The sequence below is a fragment of the Agelaius tricolor genome, unplaced genomic scaffold (assembly GCF_023055355.1).
Source record: "Agelaius tricolor isolate 1412-34295 unplaced genomic scaffold, bAgeTri1.0.p SCAF_14, whole genome shotgun sequence".
Taxonomy (NCBI): Eukaryota; Metazoa; Chordata; class Aves; order Passeriformes; family Icteridae; genus Agelaius; species Agelaius tricolor.
Window position 1 is genome coordinate 21,060,214 of NW_027269274.1, and position 22,501 is coordinate 21,082,714.

Genomic DNA, 22,501 nt, shown 5'->3' on the forward strand with positions numbered 1-22,501 from the left:
TTTAACTAGTTGAGAGGTGAGTGTAAATATGGTGCCATGCTAGGAAGCACCACACCAGGATTACTGAAACATTGCAAAACATTTTCACTGGTACCAAAAATATTTGAGAATAAATCAGTTTCATCACCACTCAACATTACCACAGATTTCTGGCGGGAAGGATGAAAATAGTCTAAACTCTTGGGAAGGCCTAATGTTTCAGATTTGTTTTGGACTTGTGGAAGATATGGAGGGAGACTGCTATGTGTCTTTACCCTGAAATAGGAGTCAATTTTTTCTGTGTCAGAAAACATGATTCACCAGGCATGCCAGGGAGAGAACTGCTCAGGAAAGAGAGCCCTCAGGCCTCTTCATCCCTTGTAGAGTTTCAAATCCTGGCAACATGACTTGGGAACATGACTGAACTTCACAAACTGTATGAAGTGCACTAACTGGGGAACATTGGGAGCAAGCCACAATGTGCCTGTGTGGGTCACTGTTCTCCTTTGTACTCAATAAAAATTCTTTCTTCTCCATGCTAGTAGAAAAACAGGTTTGAAGGCCCACATCCCAGCTGCACTGGTAGGATGCCTCACAGCCTCTTGAAGGGACGCTGGTTATCACACAGAAGTCCTGCAATCTTCAAACCTGATATCACTGATAATATTTTGCTTAATTTGCATGTCCTCTTCACTTGCAGACAGAGGGTGTGATGGAATGATGTGTCTTGTTCATCTTTCCAGAGTCAGGACCAGCCTAGACTCATCCAGGGCTGAATTTCATCCAGCTCAGAATGAGGAATTTACCTCCTACTTGTTTTCTTATTGACTCTGAGATCACCAAGATGAGTTTCACTTGTATCTCACAGCACTCCTAGCTTGGGAATACCCTGAAAGATATCAGTGCAATTCTTTCATAGAAACCTGCTATCTAAATGATTACCATTAATTTTTATTTTCTGCTATAATTTTACCTGTTATACCTGGACTGTGAATTTGGTTCCAATCTGATGTTAGTTATCTCCCTACCTCCTGGCAGAACAGAGTTCTTTCAAAGCAGAGCAAAGTAGCCACATTAAATTGGCTGTGAGCCAGCTCCAGAGACACAGGTGAAACAAAATCCAGCTCTGTGCAACCATTATGTATCAGGAATATTTAAGAGGCACAGGTATCATCTTTCCAGCCTTCACTGGGAGCTTTTAAAATAAATTAGCTGAGAGCCCACAGAGGAAAAACAACGTCAGCTCTCTCTGTTTCTGCTGCAGTGGAGCGTTCAGCAGGGAGCAGCCCCGGGGACCCCACAGCCCTGCAGCTGGCATGCTGAGGCACCTCAGGACAGCACAGAGCAGCCTTGGGCCAGCACCCACAGGGCTGGAGCACTAGGAAACCCCCAGGATAGCTAAATCCAGGGCTAAAAAGGAAAACAAAAGCCACCTGAGAGTGATGAAATATTTTGCTATGGAGAAGATTTGCTGTAAATCATGCTGTGAGAACATGTCTCGCCTGTGATTGATCCAAGTTTCATGTGCACTGGCACTCTGGCTGCTGGCACCCGACTTCACCTGTTACCAGTTTGTGAAGCACAGACTGAGTCTGAAAGGTTTTTGCTTTACTAGACACAATGTTATTAAAGATTTATCAACAGCACCACGGCAGAAAGTGTTTCCCTGTGACAACAGTGTAAAGTGGCCTGTGTTCCAAAATAGCAAGGGCAGCTCAGGATTCCCCCAAAATGTTCTTTTATGCCAAAGCAATGGGACTGAATTAACTGGAGCAGTGCTGCTGCATAGCTGTCTCATCTCCTGCCTCTGATTTCTTTCTTTCATTTGGCTCTAATAACATCTCTATGCAGTGGGTGACATGAAGATAGAAAATTACCCCCTCTCCTGAATCCTATAATTTTGTAGTTTCATCAGGCTGTTGTTTCACTCATATCCAAACCTTGGTGATGCCCCTGATGCTCTGCTCTGGTCCCTTCACCTGGCACCTGGCACAAGGCTGCTCCTGCAGAGGCAGAGGGTTGGGGCATGCTGCCCAGCACAGGCACCAGCACAAGCACAGCCTCCCACTAAGAGCTGCTCCTCTCCCCAGAGGGCTACAAACCAGTGGGCAAGGAGGGAAGTCCAGTTCCCACTCATCAGGGAGTCAGTCCACAGAAGGGCACAGGATGAAGAGGATCTCTTCTCCTGATGAAGTTATCTCAGAGATGCTCCTCCATGACCACTCAGGCCCTGTTCAACAGAATCCAATGCCAAGCTCTGGCATGGGCTGCCCAGGACAGTGGTGAAATCACCATTCCTGCAAGTGTTTAAAAAAACATGTGGATATGGCACTTTAGGACATGGTTTAATGGTGAACATGGTGGTGGTTCAGCCTCAATTATATTAAGAGCTCTTTTCCAACCTTAACAATTCTATGATCCCATGATTATCCTGCTACAGCAACAAGTTCCTTTGATGGGATGCTCAACACTGCTCATAGAGGCACCCATGCCAGCAGTTCCCCCTTACCCAAAGGAACAGGCCAGAAACAAAATGAAGTCCCTTTCTGGGGGGCCCAAGTAGCACTTCAAATGAACTGTGTGTCAAAGTCCCTTTACATCAAGCACCAGTGCACCTCCAAGGCTTCATGGGCAGTGACCCTTGGAACTCCCAAAATGACACAAAATCAAGGATTCACCCAAAGACACCCAGTCTTTGAATTGATGAGTCCTGTTTAACTCCAGATCCCTAAACAAGCTAAGCAGAAAAACTGCAATTTTGAAATCGGGTGAAAATGTTAAAAATCCTGGTGCAAATACCCAGAAAAATTTAGCCATGAGAGGCAAGAGCCCAGGACGGGTCAGTCAGCAGCCACAACCAAGGGGTGCTTCTGCAAGGAAGAGCAGTGCATTAACTACAAGAAAAACAGCAGCATTCTTCTCCCAGATTTTATTTCAATTTAATTGACAGCTTCACCCCATTAAAAAAAGAAATACATTCATTTCTAAAGGATGTAATTCAGAGAAATTAATACAGGACACAGGCCCTGTGAAGTGCAGCAAATTGATTCTTGCCAGCACAGCCAAGGCATGGCATAACATGAAGTAACATCTGTGCACACAGAATGGCAGGGAAAAGCATCCACAATGGCACATTTTGATCAAATATGTTTTCAATTTATTACAATATGAGAAAAATAACAACAATTGAAAGAAACAAAAGGAATAACTTTGTCTTGGCAAAGGCACTTGTAACTTCCAATTCCATCCAGCAGCTGTAAAGCAGCCCAGTGCATCCCAGAATGAATCATCACTCCATTCCCACTCCAGCTCATCAGTCACATCATCCTTCACCAAGTCCTTTAAATAGCAGTCTGGCTTTAAAGAGAATTGTGCAAATTCTTTGTAGGATCTATCACTTTGCTTCCCAGCTCTCTGCACACAGACAGTCCCGTACTCAGCCTTAACCATTTCCATGGCTCAGGCCAGTACCTGCTTAGCTCCTGGACAATTCCTGCCTACAGCATGGCAGCCACAGTGTTCACCAGGATGGTCTCCACCCTTGGCATGGAACCACCTACAACCCAGCCAGGACAACTTCCCTGCACAAAGTGTGAACCATGTTTATAAATCAGTACCAGCACAGTTTCAGCAGCAAAGGCCAAGCTGTTCTTGACTTGCCAGGGAAACCAGAATTCTGCAGCTAAACAGCTTCATCCAAGACCCTGCTTGATTTATTCCCAAGTCTGTAACACTGTTTGCCTAAAAGGACCTGACTCCCATGCAGGTGCACATGTGCTTCCTCCAGGAGCTGAAAATGGAATTATCTCTGTCCATATGTGCTGCATAGATGTGCTTGCAGAGAAGCAAGCTCCTGAAAGAAAAATATTCTAAGAATGTCTCCCAGCCTGTGCACATGCCAATTGTATAAGCAGCCTGACACTCATTGTTCATATTAATAACTGGCACTAATGAAAGAACAAATTGTTTTCTATTCTTTGCTGTTAGGTCCTTTAACACTAGGATGAACCCAGACTCACTTTTTCTTCCTCCTTCCAGCTCTAACCCTTGGCATAGCTCATTCTGGATCATTTTTTTCCCTGAGAGATATCCTCATCTCAAGCAACCTCAGGAAGGGAGGAAAATGTAGCCCTAGCCATAGTAAAATTTCCTGTACCATACTGGGAAAGAATTCTTCCCCCAGCCCTGGCACAGGTTGCCCAGAGAAGCTGTTGCTGCCCCATCCCTGGAAGTGTCCTTTCAAAGCTCTCTAGTAGTTTAATATCTTTCTTATATTGTGATGCCCAAACTGCCCCCAGCACTCGAGATGAACCTGCCCCAGTGCAGAGCAGAGAGGGACAATCCCCTCCCTGGCCCAACTGGCCATGCTGGGCCTGGTGCTCCCCAGAACAGGGATGTCCCCCCTGGCTGCCAGGGCACTGCTGACTCATATCCAACTTTCCATCTGCTAGGATTTCCAGGTCCCTTTGCATGGTGCTGCTCTCTAGCATCTCATTCCCCAGCCTGTCCATACATCCAGGGTTGCACCATCCCAAGTGCACAATCTGGTACTTTCCCTCGTAGAACTTCACTGAGTTGGTGATTGTCCAGCCCTCCCATGTGTCCAGGTCTCTCTGTAGTCTCCCTTTACTTCACTGGGAAAGGGAAAGCTAAATGAATCTGGAACATTTTCTTGGTAGTCTGAAGTGCTTCAGGTCAGACATTCCACTCCCTGGAACGGCCCATGGGCTGGGAAGCAGCCTGCAACAGCTCCAGGGCATTCAAACCAGGGCCAGCAGCTGTGTCAGACTGGGAACAAGGCAGACTGGGATGAGGCACCAACAGGGAATCAGAAGACACAATGAATACAAGGCACACATCAAGGGAACTGGCACCCATAAACTTTTTACAGGTGCCAGTACACCTGAGCTCAGGCAGTGATTATAAAGGGCCTAGACAAAACAGTTCTGAGATGGAGATCCATTTCTTAGTAAGGGCTTTGAGTGCATGTGTTTAAGTTCTTTTCTTAAATTACTTCTCACAAAAGGAAAGCCAGAGTTTTTCAAACAGTTGTGATCCTTCATTCCAGTATAGAAAACACATACGCAAACATGGCTTCAGACCCATGCTCACTTAAGAGATCATTTTAAAGCTTATAATAAAAATATTTTTTATACAAACAATAAATACTTCAAGCATTTACAAAAATACACGGTCCATTCCCATAAAGAAGGACATTTATAGCTGAAATTTCGAATACATCTGGAGGCAAGGCAATTATTGATTAAGCCAGTTAATAAAATCTTTGGTATGAGTACAGGACATTTTTATCCACTGTTGGCTTCCTTTGGTGTACTGTACAGACAAGCAAAGATACAGCTTTTCCTTAATTTCTTGACATGTCTTCCAAATACAACATACAAATATTTCTAACATGTCTTCCTATGATAATAGGAGAAAAACCCAAGATTCTCCTGGCTCTTCCTATGACTTGCGTTTCTAAAACGGAATGATGAGAGGAAAAAGAGAAAGTGAGCAGTTAGATTTCATTTTATCTAGGAAACAGCATCTGCAAAAAATAAAAACCAATTAAAAATAACTCTAGAGGAAAGCCCATTTCCTTCAATTTGTAGAAATCAACTGCCAAGAGAGGTAAACAAGGAATCTGTTCAGATTCATTGCTGCAATCTCCTCTTCCTGAGACAGGAAGAGGAGATTGATCAATTAGGGAAGGGGGCAGCTTCACCCCTGAGCACAGCACTGGATGGTGTGGAGCCAGTAGGACTGTCAGGTGGCAGTTAGAGCTAACACCCAGAGCCAGCAGCATGGGGCAGCTGTAGCTGCTGGAACTCAGCAAATCCAGCCAGCATCCCCCAGCCCTGGCCAGGCTTCCACCAGCTCCCAAGGGGTGTGGGAGCCAGAAGGTTTTGGGTGTGTCCCATGACTGCTGGGAATCATGACCCATTGCTATAGCAACAGGAGTTCACATGACTACTGCATTTAAAAAGTGCCCCTATTGGTGGCATCTTCTGTAGGCAAAATATCCATTATTTATACCTCAGCATGTTTGCTGTGCAATTTGTATCCGGAGCTCATTAATGAATGATGACGCCTTGACCCACCCTGTTAGGGAGCCCTGTCAGATGAGGAGCCCGGCTCGTTCCATCCCTGCTGAGGGAAGGCAGGCAGGAGAAGCCCCTGAGAAGCTCACCTGAGTTACAGCAGTACCAGAAAAGGGCCAGTCCTGCAGCCACGCTGAAACACGCCAGGAAAAACACTGGGCCTACAGAAAATGGCAAGAAAACACATTGAGACAGAGCAGGGCACCAGAGGTTTAGCTCAGCTCACAAATCAACAATATGCATAATTAAGCATATTCAAATGAAGTTAACATATTCACAATTCTGTATGTTCTGTAGCTAATGTACTGTGAAGCACATTTATTAGACTGCAATTAATTTTTACTACAGTTGCTCTGCCACCATTCCCTGTTCCCCTCTGCTCACCTACCAGCTACAGACTATGACATTTAAGGAAAAGTTTCCAAACCAAACCTCCTGGAAACTGCCTGCCTGGAATTACACACAGTTTAATGGTGATGGTCAGTACTGATGTTCAATAAAACCTTTCTAATTCACACTTAGCCACTGACAAAACAGTATTAAGATTTGTATCTGCTTCTTTATTACGTAACACTCTATTTGTAGTTACTATCTCACTAGAAGCGGAGATACAATTAAACTACACATCTACTTGTAGATACAATTAAGCTACACCTATCAATTTAAGGTCAAGTGTACTGCCTCAACAAATTCCTGGAGCTGACTGCATGGACAAGGACATTGGAGAAACACTAAAGGAGCACAGATTTTGTTGTTCTTTGGCATGTAACCTCCCAAGGAGGGTGGCTAGTGGCCAAACAATCTCTAGTCTGAGGCCAGGTCAGAAAAAAACAACCAAAAAACAAAACAAAACAAAACAAACCCCAAAAAAACAAACAAACAAAAAACCCCCAAACACCTTCATTTTCTTATTTCCAAACACTTTCTCTGTTCATCCTGTACTGTTATGCTGCAGACAGCATCAGCAATGTGTAAACTCTGAACAGCAATTTGGTTCAATATTCACAGAAACACCACCACCACAGACAAAAATATACATTGAGTTAAATAGTGTTTCTGTTACGTATTTCAGTTTTTTCTCAGGAAACTGCAAAAAAGGCATAATTCACAGAAGGTGTTTTGAATCTCTCATTATTGTATCTAAATCTCTAAATAAAATACTGAACTTAAATAACACAATAGTTCATTACAAATGGTGAGAATTCTTCATCTTTATTTGAGATCTTCCTTTTCAAAATATCCTACCATGAAAAAAATATTTGTCTGTGATCTGGCATTGAACAGAGGAAAGTGAAACTAATTAATATGTTTTCCTAAGGAAAATATATTTAAGTTTTTCCTGCCTTTCCATCATTGCTTTCAAATGACTTGTAGTTAAACTGAGAGCTTAAAAAAAAAAGAAAAAAATTGAAAGCCAGATCAAAAAGTTATTGATGGCTTTATGCAAAATGAATAGACCTTACTGTTCAGGCATTGAAGAAATCACAGGAAATTAAGAGTTTAGCTGTAATAGTGTAAGTAATACCATTGTAAATATTGATTAAATTCTACAGTCTCTTCAATTTCCTGGCACTGGTTTCCTCGACAGTAACTCAGAACATTTTCCTCCATTAGTTCTACTTAACTTGTGACACTAAACACATCATAAGCCAAAGTAGTTGCTATATACAGTGCAAATTACATGATATAATAAATTGTATCATAATCTGCAAAGCCATTCCATCCGGTGACACTGTATGATTTATTTACCCCTGTCATTTAGCATATATTGCTCCTTGTCAGTGTCTATCTCTGTGGGATCTGGGGTTTCTAGAAATAAAAGCAATACATGAAAAGTTAGTACTCAGCTCAAGCAAACAAACAAACATAATCAGCACATGCAAAATGGTGCAAAACACCGTATTTCAGAAAAATATCCAATATTGACATAAAGTATTAACCCCTCCAATGGTAAACCATTGCTAAAGTTGGACTGACCAAAAGACACAGGCATAGAGTCATCTGAATGCAACTACAAATAGCTGCAGTCCCACCTCTGATCAGCTTAAGCACTGACCACATAAATAACATTACACTTTTTTCCTAAGTTAGGAAAGCAGGAGATAATCCTTCACAATACCAGCAGTTTTCATTGTAATACATAGAAACTCTTTGTTAACAGATGCACTAATATCAAAACATCTCTATAATTTAATGTATCACCATCCTTTGTTCTTGAGCAAATCTCCAGGCATTGATGTATTTAGCAGGTAAAGCACATAGAAAGAACTTCTTGGTGTAGATTATTTACTAAATGCAGGTCTCAGCTGAAGGCATTCTTTAAAACTCTGTAGGTTCTACATGTTAACATTTGGCACAAGTAATTTCAGCCTCTATCTTTCTGCATATTCTAGTAGAAAAGGAGGCTGGCCATAGGACAAGGTGTTCAGTAGTTTCCAATCTGTGCAGAAAGACCCTTTCAGAGCTGCCTTTGCCACACAGATGTGGAGATTATGCTGTCTGCAGAAGGGGGATGCACAGCTGTCACCAGACATGGCAGAAGAGTGACTTTTCCTAACACATCACTGATCTGCAACACCAAAAGCCAAAGCTTTTTGTTGTCATGCAATCACAGAATCATAAAGGTTGGAAAAGACCTCTATGATCACCAAGTCCAACTGTCAAAGGGCTAGGAGGGTTAAAAAAGGAAAGGAAAAAAAATTAAGAGTTCTGAATCTGGCTGTCAATAGGGAAGAATTTAAGACTGATTGGTTTCACCTGCTCTCCTTCTCTCACAATGACACCAGGATGTAGGAGAGGTGCCTCGAAAACTGCCCAGTCCACCCAGACATCCACCCAGACAGCGACAGGGGAACATCCATCTCCCCTGCTAAGGATATCCCTCTCTGTGAGGGGACAGGGCATGGCCCTGGAGCAGGACAGAAGCATCTGGTGCCCTTTGCTGTGAAGCCTGAGAGTCACCAGAGCAGCAAGGATTGCTGCAAAGCTCCCATAAGCTTGGTGTGCCCCTAGCAGCCTCACCCAGCCTGCCCCTTTGAGGAGCTGATGTCCTTCCTAGAAACTCCAACTAGGAATCCTCACACTGCACAGGAGAGCACAGGCAAATCTCTGCCACTTCTATCACTGCATGGGGCTGATCCAAGCCTTTATCCTTTAAGTCTATGTCAGCATGGAGAGAAATAAAAACATTTTCTGAGTCCCTTGGAAACACCCATTTGCTTCAACAGCTCTGAGGCTGCCCATACCATATGCCTTACCTCCCCTCTAGTGGGAATGTTCAGACATTACCAGACACTTCATTGGCAATTTACACTTCAGGCAAAGAAATTTTGTTCTAGCATGAATTTTAAAGATGTCATAAAAATGAAAAAGAAATATTTGAAAGGATTTCCTCTGCTGAAAAAAATCTTTACATGCAGCATGCATACATATGTAGTATGTATAGCTGCATGTAATCTATTACAGAACTACGGAGTTCATCCATGAACCATCCATGGTTCATCTATGTCCTCATTGATAATTTCTCCAGCTGTTTGTAATGCTGCTTGTTTCAGCTCAGCCTGCATTTAGAAGCCCCATGTTAGTGATTCTCCTTGTTCTTCATATTTACAAATTCTAGTGGCAGTTCTGTAAATGCTTTGTGCTAAATTTAACAACTACTGCTAAGAGCATTATAGAATGATAGCATGGTTTGTGTTGGAAGGGACCCTGAAAACCACCCAGTTCCAACCAACCTCCTGCCATGAGCAGGGACACCTCCGCTGACCAGAGTGCTCAGGACCCCATAGATTTTGGCCCGTAACACCCCTTAAGCACTTCCAAGAAGTAAAATTCAAGTAACAAATTGTGCGTGTTGGAAGTCTGAAGGATAATGCCTTTGATATTGAAAATGTCCAAGTTCATTTAAATGAAAAGTTACTCCTCATATTGACAGAAGGAGCTTTTCCTGAAGCATAAAGGTGTTTGCAGTTTCAGCTTAAAAAGCTGCACAGATGTTTCTTGACCATTCAATCCAGAATGCAGACATTTGTTTTAATTACAGAACTCTAAGAAGGAGCAAGCATATTAACACAATCATCTAAATATTTATTTCTTAGGTCAACAGAAAGAAACTGCCGAATCTCAGCACACAGTAAAGTTTTAACTCAGTTCTTTAAATTATCCTTATCCTTCTGAGGATGGTAACATAAAAGAGTGTACCAAGATAACAGAGAATTTAATGACTTTTCATGTTTACTGAAGTCAGCAGTTTGCAGCAGCAGCAAAACTGTTTTTGAGTGCCACAAGGAGCTGTATGTTTAACGTGAAGCACTTCTAGCACAGGTATTTGCTATGCAGAGTCTGAACATGAGAAACCCTCACCCTGCCTACTCATGGCTACCTGAGGAAAGCGCAGAGTCACCACATAAATCATGTGCAAGGATGAGCACATTTCTGCTCTAGCTAAAGGTGAAAACATCCCACAGACCCTATCCAAGTCTCCTTGTAAAGATACATTTTCAAAAATGGCTTGTGGAATATGCTATTGAATATTTAAAAAGCTTTAACTCTTAAACATCAAAACAGTCTTAAAATTTTTCTTCTTAGTGATTACACCAAGACTTCTCAAACTGCTCTTAATTCATAAAGGCTGTCTGCTAACTGCTACTCAGCCTGGTAGAAAAACTTGTTTCTTGACCTCTACCAAAATAAAAATGATAGATCCAAGACAATTTGATTGAAGAGCCTGTTCTCCAAAGTGCACAACTTCTGCAAGGTGAACATCAGATCAAAGCACTGCCTTCAAGTTGCTGGGAGGCTCAGTCAGTTGGGACTGGGGCTCATCTGAGATTCTGAGGCAGGATGGGCCCAGACTTCCCCAGTTCAAAAGGGTTCAGGTATGGATGTGGGGTAACTCTGCAGCCTCCCCATGCAGGCAAGAAAATGGTCCTCCACCAGTTTGTGCAGGGTAGATACAAATTACTTCTTTCAAAATGAAAGACAAAATGAAGGAAATTACAATTTTACATTACAAAATCCCCTTACAGCTTTTGGAAAACTCAAGTCAGAAGGAATTAAGGTACACCCCAAAAATTATTTAAGTAACTTCTTTATTTGTATTATTTATAATCTGTTTAGGTTGTTTAAATGACCTACACTACATCTGAAATTAGGTTTTGTAATACACTGGTGAGGAAATCCTCAACTCAATCAACTTACAAGTCAACTTACTCAAGATTTTCCTGCTTGGCAGGTCATTATACAGCTGTTCAGCATTGATCTGCAGAGCCCTGTAAAACTCCTGACAGTGTCTGTCTCCTTTCTTTTGGAGGTGTTTTAACAGATCTGAAAGCCTGGTATGGAGTGATGCCTTTGGGTTCCTGAACTGCAAGAGAAAAGTGCTCATCAGACAAGAGATTAAAACAGAAGACAGATTAAAATATCAATTTTACATCACTATGCCAGTTATGTAGCTTCTTTATAGAGCTTCTTTGATATTTACTAAAAGAATGGGCCAAAAAGGGAAACCTAAAAAGGACATACATGCAGTGCACAGCCCTGAGCTCCATGTGGTCAGCAGAGTCTGATGAAGAGCATATTGTCTCTGCCTCTCCTCCTTTTTTCTGTCCCAATCAAGTGAAAGACACTCTGCATTTGACATCTTCCCTGCATCCAAGCTGCGATGGTACTTGCTATTGTACAGTTTAATTCTGGCAGCTGTAGATAGAATATTTCAGCAAATCTTATAATTTGAAATAAAGTTTGATTTTTTCAAGTTTGCCCTTAGCTGCCTAGTAAGGATCCCCTAAAAGGCACTTTATACTGCTTATCCTAGTCCCAGTACTGGAGTGTTCATCATCCCAAGATTTCATATTTCATGGTTTTTTATTGTTTCCAGCCAATTAACTGCTGTACACCCACTTCGACAGGCACAAATTCCCATTACTCAGGTTGGCAAACAGTTGCAGTGGGAAATACATTTTTTCTGTAGTGCTAAATGTGATGAGTATTAGCAGACCTTACAAAGAGAAGGAAAATGCATCTCTAGCTTTACACTTCAAACCATTCTCAGTTTATTTCAAAAAAAATCCAAAGCCATTCTCAGCAAAACACCATATTTCATAGCAGCACAGTGGAAAACCTTTGAGGCATACTGAGTTGGGAACAATTGCTGCTTGAGGGGGACAAGAATGCCACAGATTTTACACAATACTCCTTATTCTGACAAAATTCCCACAGGGTCTTCCAGATACAGCTGAGATTATAAGCTTCCTAAACATTCAATAGAGTTGACACAAACTTGCCTGAATCTATTAAAAAGCAGTTCATTTCTGCCTAAGTGCAGAAGTCACAAATCATGTTTCAGATTCTTTATGGGTTTATTTTGAAACTCTTGAGGGAAGTGGCAAGACTGGCTCAGTAAATGATCTAGCTCTGCTCTACACCACAAAACACTATTTGTCTCCATGAAGTTTGATTCTGATAGAATTGGACCTATTTTTCCTCATGTTCAAATACTGATATACCAAAACTCTTTGCAGACATGAAGCCAGCAGAGGGTAAGTACAAACTATTGTAAGTAGTATTGTGGAAGCTCTTAGCTGACTTTTATTTTGTCTCCACACAGGATTAGAAGCTTTTTCTCCCTAGAAAGAGCTACTCATTTTTGAAAGTTTCACATCAGGGAGGGTGGCCTTCCTCCATACATGGTGGCACCACTGCAAGATATTATTAACTCCACCCACTTCCCACAGCTCCACACTTACTAATGGGACTAAAACCCCCCACTTCTCTACCAATACTTAAAATTATTAATTCGTTACCAAAACTGATTGAGCTAATATAGATGATTTTGTGGGCAGAGATGGATGCAGCACAGATCATCTTGTGTGCCACTCCACAGCACCTCGTGGGAGGAGACAGGCATGTCAGGCATGTGGTCACAGGATGGGTGCCCTCCTGCCCAAGGACTGGCTGCGTGACTGTGTGCCCCTGATCATGGCAGGGACGGTGGCATTAAACTGCTGCTGAAGAGAGCATTCTCTCCCATGACCACTTGGCACAGGGAACATGCCAGCCCTGTGACTGCTCCTCTTACATGAGATGCCAGACATAAGTAGTCAGCAAGCAGGAGGTGAGGCAGGCTGGCTGCATGTGGCACCAAGAGTTGTGTCAGGAAGAGGGCAGCTGGGGTAGTGACCCGCAGAAGCAATACAGCAGTCAGAGACACAGCAAAACTCCTCAAATTACCTTTTCTGCTTCTTCATTGGTAAGAATTTGGGGATAGACTCTGTTGAGCTGAAGAACTATTTTATCAACCACTTGCTCATTCAGTCGGCTAGTGCTTGTAAGGAAATACATGTCATACTGCAGCCGATGACAATACGACTGATCTAAAGATAAAATAACACAGAAGAAACCAATGCAATTAATTAATAAGCCATTTTTAAATTCCATACATTTCATTTTACTACCAGTGATTAAATAGCTAAAATAAAATTATCACCACCACCTAATATTAGCAAGCTGAACTATCTGTTAGGGAAACATAACACTGCCATGTGCTTTCAAAGACTCATCCACTTGAAATTACACAAATCAGAACTTCTGGCTGGTCACTTCTACTGCCTCTCTCCTTCCAAAGGGAGAAGGCTATAAATCATTTAGAAGTCAAGCGCTGAAGGATATTTAATCAAACACAGCCTTAAAGTTAATGAATTACTGCAGATAAATACTCTATCACTTATGAAATCAGATTATGACATTTAAGGCACCTGCAAGATGCTTCTCCCATCCAATGGGACGCTCTCATTCTGCTCTTGGAAATAATAAGCCTCATAAAAAAACTTATCATACATGACCATAAGGTGCCAGACTGTCTGCTAGAGCACCTGCAGAAAAAAACATCAGGGACACCCTTTCTTAAGTTCTTCAAACAGGGAGTTTGTCAGACACAATTCCCAACAGAGGAAGGGATATGCCAGACCCTGGCAGCAGCCAGAACGCTGGACAAACCCATATAAAGCACTCTGCTTTATATGCCTGTGCTGAGGTGTGTGGCTCCTGAAAGCTGTCACTAGCGCCACTGGCACAACACAAACTAGAACTTTCAAGTTACATTGGTTGCTAAAAACCCCTTTGTAATTTTGTTTCTGCTTAACTATTTTTAGCATAAAACCCTCATGTTGCTTTCTGTACAAGAAACATCAAACAGGATTTTTTCACCATCCCCTGCCTACATTTCTTCATGATCTACTTTCACTGCCTTTCTGGATAAAGCCACAGGGCCCTAAGGAGTTGCACTGCCACTTCATATTTATCACAGTAAATTAATAAATACAGCTGCATTGCAAATTTGTAGGCCGAGACCAGCCCTTCCCTGCCCCGCTGCAACATGCAAGCACTCATCCACACCCAGGCCCTGGGAGCTTCCAATCACCTTTAGTCAGGCAGGTACACACTCCTAATTAATAAGTCCAACAATATTTACATAAGGACTCTGGACACTGTCTCTGACATCACTGTATCTTTATTATGGTTTCATCTTTGGTTTGTTTTCCCCTTAAAAGCCGTCTTAAGTTTATCAAGCAAACAAACAGGATCATTAAGGAGATAAATTTAAATACAACAGACATGAAAACCAGTGCAGCCCTCTGATGTTCTCTTGAACTTGCAAATATCCATTCCAGAAAGCTCAGTGGTGTCTGCTGTGCAGTGCAAACACGAGTTGCTACTTCCTGTAAAATTCCTGGGTGATTTTCATAAATATACAAAAAAGCTGGCAACTAAAACCTGGAAGGTTTGGATCTGATGATCAAACCATTTGTACGTGTCCGTAAGAACTCCTTTCAGAAGCATTTCAGGAAAGAGGAAAAAGACTCTCTCAACAAAATGTTAGCTTAACACTAATTTAGTTTTGCCTCTTCCCTTTCAAGATCACAAGAAAGGAATGGCAAGGATTTAAGAAGACTGGCTGCAGAGAAATGTTCTTGAGAAGATCAGATGGCACTGGTTACCAAATGCACTCATGAAGAGCAACTGGTCTGTTCCTCTGGGCTGAAAGGATGACAGAGGTGAAAAACAAGATGCCACCCTCCTCTGCTACTGTCGCCCACTGCCATGTGCTACTGGCAAGTTACCAGAAGTCAAGGGACTCTGACAGCAAGTGAAGAGAATCACAGAATCATTTAGGCTGGAAAACAACCTTAAGACTTTTGAGTCCAACCATTAATCCAGTATCATCAACATGTTCAGCACTAAACCATGGAGTCATGGAGTGTCACATCCATTTGTTTCTTGAACATTTCCAGGGACGATGACTCCACCACTGCCCTGGGCAGCCTGTACCAGGCATGGGCAACCCATACCAGGCCTGGGCAATCCTTTCAATGAACAAATTTTCCTTAACATCCAACCTAAACTTCCCCGTGTGCAACCTGAGACTGTTAACTCTCATCCTGTCACTTGGTGCTTGGGAGAAGACTGACACCCACCTGGCTACACCCACCCATCAGGGAATTGTAGACTTCAACAACTGCAGTGAGCAAAATATTAAAAAGTATTTGATACTAGAGTGCGACATTAGGTTACACACAGTCTCAATCCTCCAAGCTCCAAAAGACGGCTAAAACAATCGGAGTCACCAGGAAAACTAACCTGTGTGCTCCCCAGGTGTAGAGGCACAGTACCAGCGAGCTGGATGGAGGCTAAGAGTAAACAGCAGACTTCGCTGCCACACAACAGGCAGCCAGTGTGCCAGGGTGTGAAACGTGGCACTGCCCGGCTACACCGGACACGCCAGGCTGGGGCTCCGCACGCCCCTGCTGCCACGAGCCCCGCGCCCGGCCCCGCCCCGCCCACCGTCCCACGGCCCGCCCGTGCGAGGCCCAGCAGCGCTGCCCGGGCCGGGCCGGGCCGGGCCATGCCCCGGGGCGGTCAGCCCGACCCACGGCCGGGCCGCGGCCGCGCACCGAACCGCCGGGGCCACCGCGCTGGCGGGACCGCTGCGGGGCGCGGGGACACCGCGACATCGGCGCTGCGGCCCCGGAGGCTCCGGCCGGGCCTGGGAGCGCAGCGGCGCTCACCAAGCCGCCGAGGATCCCCGGACCCTGCCCGTCCCGCACTCACCGGCCATGGCAGCCCCGGCCCCGCCCGGCCCGCGGGCTGCGGCCTTCGCACGGCGGCCTTCGGCCTTCCTGCCAGGCCGGGCCGGGACGGGGCGGGGCGGGGTGGGACGGCCGGCGCAGGGCACCGCCTCCCGGGCCCGGAGGCGGCGGGGGAAGCGCGGAGCGGGGGAAGCGGAGCGCAGGGCTGGGGGCAGCCGGGGTGGTACCGGGGCAGGTCCCCCCTGAGCCCCCCCCGTAGGCCACATCGGCGTTCCCATCACCTTGACCTCCGAGGTAAAAACATTTCTTCAAATGTCTGTGCTCACCAGCCCGTCCCGTGTAGAAGCATAAATTTACACTTGCACAGCCACAAGTTTTTAAACAATTAATGCATGATTGGTAAAGCCGCGATTTCCTTTTCCAGAAGAAATTACAGTGTCCAAAATACCATGTCTACATCTTCACAACATCCATGTAGAATTTATATTTTCCTTGTGCTGCAGCACAACACGCATTTAAGTGCAGCTGGACACGTAAGGTACATTGGGCAGGTAATGACTCAAGCCCAAGGAGCAGGGACAATTTCTCTCATAGAAAGAATTTCAGTGAAGCATGTAATTAGTTGGGATAGTTAACTTTATGAGTGAAAAAGTACAAGCAAATCTGTGGATGTAAAACCTGCTATTTGTCCCAAATTTCATCAACAATTAATTACCTAGCAAGGAATGGAAGAGAATATGCCTTGCTAGGGATAAATGCTGCAGAGGATTGAAGCATTGTCAATTGCTGTGACATTCAGGGTGCATATCCTTGAGAAGATTAGTAGAGTATATACATCCTGAGTTTATCCTATTTACCCTCCGGAATCCAGATCTTCCTAACAGCATGAAAATACATTTTAAAATTATTATTATTATTATTGCACATGGAGACCTTGATCACACCTGCATTGGTGTGATTTTTGGCAATGTATTTAAGTAAAGAAACAGAAATCTTGTGAAAAGTAACTTGGAATTTTGTAATTCCTTTTGTGATATATTTTAACATCATTTTGGATGGGGCTGAGCTACCTGGCACAGTGGAAAGCGCCCCTCCCCATGGCAGGGGTTTGGAACAAAATTATCTTTAAGGTCCCTTCCAATCCAAACCATTCTTGTATTCTACAATTCACTTCCATATGCATATTAAAACATTACAGCAAGAGGGGTTGCCTAATACTAAGAAGCAGTGGGAGAATGCCATGCTGAGGATTTGTTTTTATGACCCCTTTATACCTCTGTGAATTCACTGCATTTTGTGCTCTACTAAAAAGTTTCCCTGGAAGCTTTTAGAAATTTTAGAAGTTTTAAATTTAAAATCTTTTAGAACTTTTGAAACTACTAGAATCTAAACCACTAAACAGAAAACCTGGTCATCTTAGTGCGATATAGACTGAAATCTCTAATATAAATCTAAATGTTTTTCAGCACACAGTGATTCAAAGCACAGTGAGTGAAGTGGAAACGAAAATCAATCCCTCAGGAATGCTGCGATATACAGTGCCACACTGCCTGGAGATATTTTTGTCCTGCAAACTCAGACAAATACACAAGAAGCAGAGGTTAAACATATCTCCTCCTCATGCCGGTGGCACGCAAGACCTCTGCAGCAGGATCGCTGTCAGGTTCGCTTTGCACAGACAGATCCTGGCGGAGCCACACGTCCACAGCAGAGGCCGCCGCCGTGCCCGTGCTCCTAGGGAGGGAAGGACCAGGCTGGGGCTGGTCCCGAACGCCCTCCCATGGTGACAGTCACAACCCGTGACAGCCACAGCGCGCAGCCGGGTGGGGGAAGCCGCATCGCGAACCGCGAGGGGAGAAACGCGTCCCTCACCCCGCTGCGGAGAGAGCGGCACGCCGCGAACCCCCGCTGCCTGACAGAGCCCAGTGCCCTTCCAAAACTCTAATTCATTTCAGAGTTCTGCCTCCGCATTTAGTGGCCATGCGAAGTGACCTGCACAACGTTTTTTTTCCCAGCAGACTGATTTCCTGCTTAGCTAATCTCAAAAGCCAGTACTGTTTCCCCCCCGCTAAAGCGACCGATTTGTTTATTTAAGTGAACTATTTTACTTACTAAATAACACCCTTGTCCTGGCAACATTATCATGTAGTGTTTTATCTGTTAACTGTTGGATCACAATACGCTTTGTTGTTTTCCCACCGCCAGAGGACTGAATCTCTTTAGCAACAAATTAAATCTATATAGCGCAAGCAGTTCCTCTAACAGTCTTTCTTTGTGCTTAAGAAAATACAATCAAGTATTTCTTAACAAGGTCAGATAGCGCACTAGGCTCCCTTCAGTAAGTTTCAGTCAATAATTTACAAAAAGAAGCTCTAAGAAGGGGGAAAACGTGAAGGCAGTGACGGGTTTGGCCACTCCCGTCAGAGCCACTGCCCCTCTGTCTCTGAACTCCTGTTCCCACAGATTTGCACCTTTCAGACCCTTGTTTTGCCCAAATTCCTCGCTACAAATGTGCACTTACAGCTTCTGTAGAACATCATCCATCGGTTTTAGGGTGGGTGTGTGCCGTGCCCGGCACACGTCCCACGCGGGGCGGCCGCAGTGCAATTCTCCTTGATGGGATAAGCGGAGGTCACGGGCAACTGGGAGAAGCGAAAGTAAAACAGGGAGGGAGCGAGTCCAGTTGTGACAGCCGGCAGAGCTCCGCCGGGAGCGATGGGCGGCTGCTCCTCTGCCCCTCGGAGTCAGCAGCAATTTGCTGATGATTTTAGGGGACGTATAATTAGCTCTGAAAACCAAGATGTTTGTTTGCTCAGAGTTATGAAGGCTTTTTGTGTGTATGCTAATAATTTCTAGAGTTGCTTTGCACATAAAATGGGATATTTTCCAATCTTATTTATATAGTCAGAATATGATTATTGGTATGATTACTTTGTTGGCTAGGAGATGAAGAAAAGAATTATCTGACTCCAAACACAAAAGCAGAAGCTGTGCTGCAAATTCCCAGCTCTTTATTCCTAACCAGTTAAGCCAAACCGTGAAATGGGAACAGAACTGACTTGGATGAAACTTCCCCCAGAGGGTGCTGGGCACTGCCCAGGCTCCCCAGGGAATGGGCATGGCTCCGAGGCTGCCAGAGCTCCAGGAGTGTTTGGACAGTGCTCCTAGGGATGCCCAGGGTGGGATTGTTGGGGTGTCTTGAAGGGCCAGGGGTTGGACTGGATGATCCCTCAGGGTCCATTTAAGCTCAGGCTATGATAGCCTGGAGCATCCACAGGTCTGGAAACCTAATGGGCATGTAGAATAAGTGTATACACATAGAAGTAGAATAAGTGATCACACATAGTCCTGGTAAATACTGCACAGATTCTGGAGAATGAACAACCAGCTTCACAAACATGTTCAATACTGCACTTGGCTCCTTATCTAAAGCACAAATCAAATTGTACCCATGAAAAAAATACTCAGCTAATTATTTTTTTAAAAAACCAAACAATTGAATTCTTTGAAGATAGGAAGCAAATAAAGTTGTTAGAGCATCCTCCCCTTAAAATAGGTGTGTAAATAAACAGTTGACAGATTTGGCAAACTGATATTCTGCAGAGCTTTGGGAAGGGAACAAAGCCACTTCAGGTACACATCTTCACATGGAAGTCATCCCTGTGCCAGCTCTGGGCCTCATCTGACCCCCACAGCCAGGAATGAATGAGAGGATGGTGTGCAGCCTGTGTGAAGTAAAGCCCTGGGCATGGGTTAGTGTAGGTCCCTTAGAGTTCTTGGGTCATCCTTGATGGAGAGCTGCTGCGGTGTGATGGTCTGCTCAGATGGGTGGATGCCTTTATCTTTTGTAAAAGGGATTTTGGGGATTTTAGTTGTTGTACTCATAGTCTTGTTTATGTTTTCCTCTTTAGTTAAATGTTTACAGAAATCCATAGGAGAGGCCTTTTTAATAAATAAAAGGGAAATGTGGAGGCCTGTGGACCTGCCAGGGGACTTCCTGCACCTATGCCCTGGAAGAATGTCCACTGGACTTCAACCTCTCCCATGGACTCCTGTGACATGCTGTCAGTCAACCTCAGTGCCACACCCCCTTTTGGCCCATTGGCTGTTCAACTGCCTGTTAACCATATGTGGTTAACAGGTTCTAGCAGTTTCTTTGTTCTTTGTACCCTCGTTTGTCTGTACCCCTGTCTGTTTACGCTTGTGTTTCCCTTTTGGTCACTGTAATCTTCTTCCCTGCTCACACCGTCAGGTGATTGTTGCAGCAGGGGCAGATGCTTGTTGCTGTTGGCTCTGCCCCTTTGTAACAGTATGTGGTCCTGGACCCTCTACATCTCCCTGTGTTTGTCCCTGGACCCTTTCAGAGTGTAGGTGAAATAAGCTACCACTGGAAACCTACACAAAGAACCTTCCTGCCTCCGCTGTCTCACATAAGCAGCTGCTGCGTGTGAGTGTGGTATTTGCTGTGTGCTTGGTGGAGCGCTCTCCTCGTGGGGACACTTCAGGAAGGTTTCAGCAACCAACCATCTGCCCGTGCTGCAACAGGTTAGAGGCCACTGCAGATTCCAGCTCATAGATACAGCTTAAGTCCTGTGGGAAAGACCTCTGTGAGCAGTGTGCAAGTCATCAGTTTTACAAAATGCACAAGGAAATGCAAGTGTTCTGTAGCAGAAGTAGGAGCTTGAATCCAGCTGGAATCACTGGCCAGCAAACATTTAAGGGTTACAAGGTTTTAAATGTCTATTTTAGAGTCTCAGCTGTTTTTGTCTCCTTCCTGCACAGCACTTACTTCCCTTCTGACAATAAATTATATTTGCACGAGCAATAAAGCTAACTCCAGGGGGTGCAGCCATCAGAACTAAGCACAGTCCCAGAGGAAGCCAAGCCACAAATCTTTCACAAACAGTTTGGGTGTTGCTTCCTTATCTTGGTGTAACTTTGCTGCCTCTTGCATTAGCTGCCCAAATAAATGGCAGTCATTTAGCTCTGGCACAGGGACAGTGAATTTACCTGCCTTCTGGGGTGCTTCCCATGGCTGCCAGCATCCCTGGCAGCTCAAGTGTGCACTTTTTGTCCCATCCAACATTACTCAGCTTCTCCTCGTGCAGAACAGGAGAGAGGATGTCTCCTCACACAAAGTGTTGACCCAAACATCCCAACAGGGAATTTATTTCACTTGCAGTCATATTATTGCATTTTAAAGCCAAATAATGAAATTAAAACACTAGGGAACTAAATAATGGAATTCTGTGAGCATAATCATAGAGATGGAAAGAGGAAGGAAATTCAAAAGAGCTACAGAGAGGCAGGATCAAGGATATCTTGGCCACCCTTCACATGTGTACCTTAAGCATAATATTGCCAGTAGGGCAGAACACCTCCCTCCCATGCCTATAACTCTTTTTAATCCTAGGCTGAGCTGTATCTTCTTTGTGAAGGACTTGTTTAACCATTTGCTCTACACTTCAGGGGATCAGAGAAAGCCTCCCATTCTGGTACTTTTGAGGTTCTCTTCTCTTCCCTTATTAAATTTGCCCTTTTCCGTTTTCTAAGGGCCAGGCCCTCACCACCCTCTCAGACAAGAATTTCTTTCCTGTATCTCATCTAACCTTCTGGCAGTGGGGAACCATTCCCCTTTGTCCTCAGTTCCTCTCCAGCTCTTCTGGAGCCCCTTTAGGCCCTGGAAGAGGCTCTGAGGTGGCCCTGGAGCCTTCTCCTCTCCAGGTGAGCACCCCCAGCTCTCCCAGCCTGGCTTCAGAGCAGAGGGGCTCCAGCCCTTGGAGCAACTCCAGGGCCTCCTCTGGACTCTCTCCAGCATCTCCATGTCCTTCCTATGCTGGGGCCCCAGAGCTGGACACAGAGCTTCGGATGAGATCCTAGCAGAGCAGAAGGACAGAACCATCTCCCTTGAACTGCTGCCCACACTGCCGGGTAGAGAAGCTGTCTGGGTCTGACAGGCAACTGAAAACTGCAGGCAGAATAGTTCACAGCACAACTATATCGTGATAAACACTAGCTAGTACTAATTGGATGAATTGAGAATGTAATTGGGTGGAGTGATGGGAAGTACATCCATTCTCCTTTTTGCAGTGCATAGTGAGAAGTGTGTTGCAGGATGCACCTTGGTGCAACCTACAGTAGAACTGAGCTTATTAGAAACAAGAAAAAAGTCTTTTGCTGCAGCTTTCATCTTACTGAGTTTCAAGCACGTGTTTTTGATCTCTGCAGAGTATGGCCAGGATAGAAGAGGGCATTTGCCAGCAAGCTACAGTAATTTGAATTTCAAAACTGAAGCTTCAGAACTGCAGGTTGTGAGATGATACCTGATTCATACCA

The 22,501-nt window shown here is 44.4% G+C and overlaps 1 protein-coding gene across 2 annotated transcripts; it reads right to left on the bottom strand.

The window, feature by feature from the left end:
* Window positions 1-2,893: 2,893 nt before the first annotated feature.
* CARD19 (caspase recruitment domain family member 19) lies at window positions 2,894-16,320 on the bottom strand. 2 transcript variants are annotated; one of them, XM_071440125.1, is made up of 6 exons: window positions 16,188-16,320; window positions 13,311-13,453; window positions 11,292-11,445; window positions 7,830-7,889; window positions 6,170-6,241; window positions 2,894-5,457 (listed from the first exon to the last, which is right to left on the bottom strand). In XM_071440125.1, the coding sequence occupies exons 1-6, from the start codon at window positions 16,192-16,194 to the stop codon at window positions 5,345-5,347; spliced, it is 549 nt and encodes a 182-aa protein (XP_071296226.1). In that variant the 5' UTR covers window positions 16,195-16,320; the 3' UTR covers window positions 2,894-5,344. The 2 variants fall into 2 exon arrangements, with proteins under 2 accessions (XP_071296226.1, XP_071296227.1); XM_071440126.1 differs by lacking the exon at window positions 16,188-16,320 and adding an exon at window positions 15,717-15,857.
* Between the last annotated feature and the right edge of the window lie 6,181 nt (window positions 16,321-22,501).